This window comes from Engraulis encrasicolus, chromosome 9 (assembly GCF_034702125.1).
Source record: "Engraulis encrasicolus isolate BLACKSEA-1 chromosome 9, IST_EnEncr_1.0, whole genome shotgun sequence".
Lineage (NCBI taxonomy): Eukaryota > Metazoa > Chordata > Actinopteri > Clupeiformes > Engraulidae > Engraulis > Engraulis encrasicolus.
Window position 1 is genome coordinate 28,781,559 of NC_085865.1, and position 7,500 is coordinate 28,789,058.

Genomic DNA, 7,500 nt, shown 5'->3' on the forward strand with positions numbered 1-7,500 from the left:
AGAGAGAGAGAGAGAGAGAGAGAGAGACAGAGACAGAGACAGAGACAGAGACAGAGACAGGTAGACAGGTAGACAGGCAGACAGACAAGACACAAGACATGTAATAGAAAGTGGGTGCGTGAGGGAGTCAGAAGAGGTGAAAAGGAGGGATGGGGGAGCGGGAAGGAGGGATGGATGTGGGGGGAGTGAGAGGAAGAGGGGAAGAAGGAAGGATGTGTTGGAGGAGTAGGGTGAGGCGAGGTGGGGTGGGGTGGGGTGGGGTGAGATGGGGTGCAATAGAACATGTGGAGAGGAACATGGGGAGACAGAAATCAATCAGCCGGTCATTATTTATTAAGAGGCGCTCCGACAGCCCAGACACATCAAAGGATGAAAAGGCAATCTGAGGAGGAGGGCGAGGAAGAGGGGGGGAGAGGAGGAAGAGAGTGGGGTAGAGAGGGAAAAAAGATACAGAGAGAGAGAGAGAGAGAGAGAGAGAGAGAGAGAGAGAGAGAGAGAGAGAGAGAGAGAGAGAGAGACAGAGCGAGCCTGGGCGTGAAAGAAAGAAAGAAAGAGTGAAAGAAAGAGTGAAAGAAAGAGTGAAAGAAAGAGTGAAAGAAAGAAAGAAAGAAAGAAAGAAAGAAAGAAAGAAAGAAAGAAAGAAAGAAAGAAAGAAAGAAAGAAAGAAAGAAAGAAAGAAAGACAGAGATATAGAGACTATTTTAAGGACTAACAACTCAAACTTGTGTTGGAGGGAGAGAGAGAGAGAGAGAGAGAGAGAGAGAGAGAGAGAGAGAGAGAGAGAGAGAGAGAGAGAGAGAGAGAGAGAGAGAGATGATGGTGGAGGGAGAAAGGGAATGAGAGGAGAAGAGGAGTGATCGAGGGGGAATGAGCCTGGAAGAAAATTCTCATTTTGGCACGCGCCGATCCATTCCAATCTCACAGAGGAAGGACAGACACACATACGCGCGCATACACTCGCAGGCGCACACGCACGCACGCACACACGCACGCACGCACACACGCACGTACGCGCGCACACACACACACACACACACACACACACACACACACACACACACACGCGCACACAAATTTTGGGCCCACTGAATAGAAGGGAAAATATGGAGGGAGAAAGCGTGCAAGTGTGTGAGCGTGCGAGTGCGAGTGCGTGACCGTGCATGTACGTGAGCATGTGAGCGTGTGAACGCATGCGTACGTGCGTGTGTGTGCGCGTGTGTGCGAGCTTAAGTATTAGGAGCATCTGGGTTGTTTGGATGTGTGAAATGAGTGCGAGAGAAATTTCTGATGAGGCTGGATCATGTGTGTCTAAAAGATGAATGAGAGATTTGTATTTTCAGTTTGCACATGCATTGGCTGTGTGTGTCCCTGTGTGAGAGTGTGTGTGTTTGTGGGCACGGGCATGTGTAGAGGTTTGATCTCATCAGAAAGTGTGCAGATGTGAAAGGACTTGCTATTCGTGTGTGTGTGTGTGTGTGTGTGTGTGTGTGTGTGTGTGTGTGTGTGTGTGTGTGTGTGTGTGTGTGTGTGTGTGTGTGTGTGTGTGTTTGCGTGTGTTTGCGCGTGTGTGTGTGTGTGTGTGTGTGTGTGTGTGTGTGTGTGTGTGTGTGTGTGTGTGTGTGTGTGTGTGTGTGTGTGCTTAAAAAGCAAAAAAGAGAAGGGATTAGAGTGAAGAGAGTGAATTTGTGAATGAAGGGCCAAGAGTGTGTGAAAGTGTGAAATGTGTAAATGTGAGGTGCCATAAAGGATGTGTGTGTTAACAGGTGTGGGTAATGTAAGTTTGTATGTGTGGGTAATGTAAGTTTGTGTGTGTGTGTGTGTGTGTGTGTATGTGTGTGTATGTGTGTGTGTGTGTGAGTAGGTAGTAGTATCGTGTTTGTGTGAGAGTGTGTAGACATCTGTGTGTGTAATAGAGCATAGCCCTCTCTTATGGCTCTACTTATATGCTACGGGTCCCCCGTTGGGACAAAAAGCTTACTGGGAAACACTAGATGTGGCTTGTAATGTGTTTTTGAGCTTGCATCCAGTTCTCTTCCAGGGGGTAAAACCAGGTTACATTCTGTGTATTGTTGCTTGTCTTTGTGTGTGTGTGTGTGTGTGTGTGTGTGTGTGTGTGTGTGTGTGTGTGTGTGTGTGTGTGTGTGTGTGTGTGTGTGCGTGTGCGTGCGTGCGTGCGTGCGTGCGTGCGTGCGTGCGTGCGTGCGTGCGTGCGTGCGTGCGTGCGTGCGTGCGTGCGTGCGTGTGTGTGTGGTAGTAGAGCATGTACCTGACAGACGTCAGAGCGTATGCCTGTCTTCCAGAAGCCCTGGCTACTGAGCTCCACAGTCACCTCGCGCCTCATGGTGTTCTTCTGACGGATCTTCTGAAGGGCCTCCTGCACGCACACGCACACAAAAACACGCAAAAAGGTATTGAAGATATCGAATGACAATTTTCAGTTGCATGTGCAAACTACAGGTACATACACCACTATGTCAGTCAGTCATGCCCATGGGTCAGCCCGTCGGTCGGAACCTGGTTTGCCAATTGGAGAGTTTTCACGCAATATCTACTGGCATTGTTCAAATAATACGTCATTCAAATTCTGACATCACAGTACGCCGTGGGATTAAGTACAAAATACAGAGAGAAACACGCAGGGCACACAGTTTGGCAATGTTGCAAAAGAGCCATCATTTGTCAGTCTAGCATATTTTATTTGATTCTTCATTACAAGCTCATATTCATTAGGAAGCAAATGTTCTGAGGATTCCAAAAAAAAAAATGTGTAGCAACAGGAAGACTGCATTGAGAATGCGGCTACAAGGGTTTAGGAAATATCATCATTTTCCAGATGGACAACCACCCGCACGCACACGAAAAAATTACGATCAGAACACACACCCAATCCCTCACTCAGCTTACAAACGCACACACACACACACACACAACCCATCACACACAAACACGCACATACGCACGCACACACACACACACAAAACAGATGAATTCCCCAAAGAGCAATAAATTGTGCCTTGTTCTGGTGGACAGTATGTGGTATGGGTCCTGATTGTGGCTGTGGTCAGTTGATTGGATAAGAGCTTGCAACAGATGACCAATCAAAGCATCCGTGCTGACAAACAGCAGGTCATCCATTAAGACACAACACAGCATCATCACACACATGCGCACACACAATCACGCACACACACAAACAATAGTAATGCATTGGGGAAAAACTAAAATATGCATAGCTGCACACACAAAAATATAAACACATGCACACACACACACGCACACGCACAGACATAAATGTAAACACAAGCATACAAACACGCACACAGACACAGACACAGACACGTACATGATCAACCAGAACAGATTGCGGGACTGCCATCATCTTACAACAGATGACCATTATCGGTGTGTGTCTGTGTTTATGCGTGTCCGTGTGTGTCCGTGTGTGTGTGTGAGTGTGTGAGTGTTTGACTGGCAAAGCCAATTGTCTGTCTAGAACCATTTGCCTTTGAATAACAAGAACATTTATCTTATCAGACCGTCTGGCTTTCCTTCTCTTCTCTTTTCCTCCATCTATCTCTCTCTCCACATCCATCTCTCTTTATCTCTCTTCACCTTTCTCTCCCTCTCCTCCTCTATCCATCATCTCATCTGTCCTTCAATTCTCTCCTCTCTCTATCGCCATCTCTCTTGCCCTCTCTTTGCATGTCTCTGTGTCTTCCCTTCTCTGCATATTTCCCTTTGGCAGCAACACCCATTCTCTCTCTCCCTCCCTCTCTCTCTCCATCTCCCTCCATCTCTTTCTCCATCATTCTCTCTTCCCATCTCCCTCTCTCCAGCTCTCTTTCACAGATTTCATATTCCACCCTCTTCTCCTCTCTCTCTGTCTCTCTCGCTCTCTGTCGCTCTTGCTCTCTGTCGCTCTCGCTCTCTGTCGCTCTCGCTCTCTGTCTCTCCCTCTCTCTGTCGCTCTCGCTCTCTGTCTCTCCCTCTCTCTGTCTGTCTCTCTCTCCATCTCTCTCTGTAAATGGCTGGTGAGCAGCAGGTCCGTGACACTGACGAAATAAGAACAACAAAGGCATGAATAAATAATGTCACTCCACTTTGAACTCTGCATCAAAGTGAATCACTCACACACACACACAGTGCATATGCATGTCAATGCAAACACGTGTATGTGTGAGAGAGAGAGCTTGTGTGTGTGTGTGTGTGTGTGTGTGTGTGTGTGTGTGTGTGTGTGTGTGTGTGTGTGTGTGTGTGTGTGTGTGTGTGTGTGTGTGTGTGTGTGTGTGTGTGTGTGTGTGTGTGTGTGTGTGTGTGTGTGTGCCTCAGTCTCTACTGACAGTGTTTGATCCCCATCAAAGTGGCCACCACCAAGGCTTCAGAGCAGGACAACACGACCAGCAACTTTGTGCTGCATGTTGCTCCATCGATGTTTGTGTCTGTGTCAGTTTCTGTGTGTGTGCGCCAGCCATTCTGTGTGTGTGTGTGTGTGTGTGTGTGTGTGTGTGTGTGTGTGTGTGTGTGTGTGTGTGTGTGTGTGTGTGTGTGTGTGTGTGTGTGTGTGTGTGTGTGTGTGTGTGTGTGTGTGTGTGTGTGTGTGTGTGTGTGTGCGTGCGTGCGTGCGTGCGGTCTATCGATGTGTGTGTGTCTGTGCCATCAGTGTGTGTGTCTGTGCCATCAGTGTGTGTGTGAGTGTCTGTGCCATCAGTGTGTGTGTGTGTATGTGCCATCAGTGTGTATGTGAGTGTCTGTGCCATCAGTGTGTGTGTGTGCCTGTGCCTGACGGTAGGTATCTGGGGACTTGGGCTTCATGAAGTCTGTGATCAAAGACCTGGCCCTGTCCCCTCCTCTCACACCCTCTCTGACCAGCTTCCTTTCTCTCCATCTCTCTCTCTCTCTCTCTCTCTCTCTCTCTCTCTCTCTCTCTCTCTCTCTCTCTCTCTCTCTCTCTCTCTCTCTCTCTCTCTCTCTCTCTCTCTCTCTCTCTCTCTCTCTCTCTCTCTCTCTCTCTCTCTCTCTCTCCAGTGTTCTTTCTCTCCTGCTCTTTCACCACCTTTCTTCTTTTCCCACTCTCTCTTCCGCTCTTCACCAGCTCTCTCTCTCAATTTCCCTCCCTCAGACTAAAGCTTGTGCGTACACCAAGTGCAACCTACGCTACCTGAGTGACCAAAGCAACCAGATTCGCTGGAAGCAAAGCGACCAGGGCAACCAGAAGAAATTTCAGCGATTAAAGTCAAGCTAATATTATGGTAATGAGCTATGACGCAGTTCGGCGAAAACCAATTGGAATGTTCATCTCTCCGAATGTCCCAGGCTGACAAGCTAGAGCCGTGATGTGATTGGCTGAATCAAACATGTCAATGTCACCTTTCGAGCGAATTAAGCGAATTAATGGGGAAACTTCTTCAGCCATCTCGGCTTCTCAGTTAGCCATGTTTCTCTCCCACCCTTTTTTACCCCACTTCCTCGCTCATCCTCTCTTTCTTGCCATGTTTCTCTCCATTTTCTCACCCTCTTTCTCTCTCTGGCCAAGGTTTTTTTCTAGTTTCATTCTCTCACCCTTCCCTCCACACGCCTTCTTGCTCCCTCTCTCTAATACTAATAATTCTCTCACGTCCTCTCCATCTCTCTATGTTTCCCTCTCACCCAATCACTCTTTCCCTCACTTACCCTCTCTTACTCGGTCTTTCTCTCGTCCTCTCGTGCCTTCGCTCACCCTCACGCCCTCTGCCTCGGCTTGCCTGTCTGTCGCCAGGTCAGAGTGAGAGTGAGACTCAAGCTGTGACACAAACTGTCTTAAGTGCAAATCATTGCAGCCAAGATTATCTGAAGATAATCCACCACCACTGCTACATAGGGCAGTCATGGGTAAGCGGTTAGGGCGTCAGACTTGTAGCCCAAAGGCTGCTGGTTCGACTCCTGACTTGCCAGAAGAAATTAACCAGTGCTCTCCCCCCATCCTCCTCTATGACGGGGGTACCCTGAGCATGGCATCATTATGCTGCACTGCTCCCTTTCGGGCGCCATTGAGCACTGCCCCCTTGGACGGGTGAGGCAGGAATGCATTTCCAGTGAGCACTGTGTGCTGTGGAGTGCTGTGTCACAATGTCACTGGGAGTTGGAGTTTCCCAATTGGGCCTTCACTTTCATTTCTTTTTACGTGCGCACATCGACACAAACACGCACGCACACAAATGCGCACACACACACATATCAGAGAAAATCATCCAGGAAATGTGTGTGTGTGTGTGTGTGTGTGTGTGTGTGTGTGTGTGTGTGTGTGTGTGTGTGTGTGTGTGTGTGTGTGTGTGTGTGTGTGTGTGTGTGTGTGTGTGTGTGTGTGTGTGTGTGTGTGTGCGTGTGCGTGTGCACGGGATCACCATGCAGATGTTTTTCATATCTTGGCTGAAAAGACTATGAAAGACTTGGCTGAAGTCTTTAGTCTTTCCACACAACAGTGTGATGCAAACTGTCTTTAGCGCAATTCATGGTGGCCAAGATCATCTGAAGATTGTCCACCCCCACTGCACACCACACACAAACGCACGCACACCCATTTGCACTGTATCTGACCCTTGAGTTGTCCAGCCAGAGAAAATGATCCAAGAAATATGTGTGTGTGTGCGTGCGTGTGCGTGTGCGTGCGCGCGCGCGTGCGTGTGTGCGTGCGCGCGTGCGTGCGTGCGTGCGTGCGTGCGCGCGTGCGCGCGCGCGTGCGTGCGCGCGTGTGCGTGCGCGATATCACCATTCAGATGTACTCACATCTTGTGCTGAAAAGACTCGTTGAACTGAAGTCTTTAGTCTTTTCCACTCAACAGTGCTGTGGAGTATAAAAAGGCTCTCTGGCTGGTGTATTAAAAGACTGTCTGCTTTTATTTGGAGAGATCCTTGAGAGGGTTACATATTGCTGACACAGTAAAAAAGCCCTGCCTGTTAACACATCTCTCCGCTATTTAAGGAAATCCATCTGCTCTCTTTGCTCAGCAAGAACAGCGGCGCAATTTCAGCTTGTGTGACTTGTGTTTGCTCAGTCTTTGCCCTCCACTAATGCTGCCGTTACATTGCATTTACTTGAGTATGGCAAGTAAGGCAATGCGGAATTGCAGTGTAGGAGCGATGTAAAATGAAACAGTTTGAAACAAAATACTCATACATAGAGGCAATAAAAAAAATATTGTCTCGGAAATATCTTTTACCACCTGCAAAAGATGGTAAGAGTGAGTGCGTGTGAGTGAGTGCGTGTGCGTGTGAGTGAGTGCGTGTGCGTGTCCGTGTGTGTGTGAGCGTGTGTGTGTGAGCGTGTGAGCGTGTGTGTGTGTGTGTGTGTGTGTGTGCGTGTGTGTGCGCGTGTGTGTGTGTGTGTGTGTGTGTGTGTGTGTGTGTGTGTGTGTGTGTGTGTGTGTGTGCGTGTGTGTGCGCGTGTGTGTGTCTGCCCTTTTAGTTTTTACTGGTCAGGAATACTGTGTCAGAGGCCTTGAACTTTTTGCTGGGTATCTGTTT

The 7,500-nt window shown here is 48.5% G+C and overlaps 1 protein-coding gene across 1 annotated transcript in view; it reads right to left on the reverse strand.

Annotated features, from left to right (window-relative positions):
• The window catches only part of drosha (drosha ribonuclease III), a 167,964-nt gene that overhangs the window by 142,350 nt on the left and 18,114 nt on the right, over nt 1-7,500 (reverse strand). The window contains exon 15 of the mRNA XM_063206870.1: nt 2,267-2,374. Coding sequence (XP_063062940.1) covers nt 2,267-2,374 — 108 coding nt within the window. The remainder of the gene's footprint in view (nt 1-2,266; nt 2,375-7,500) is intronic.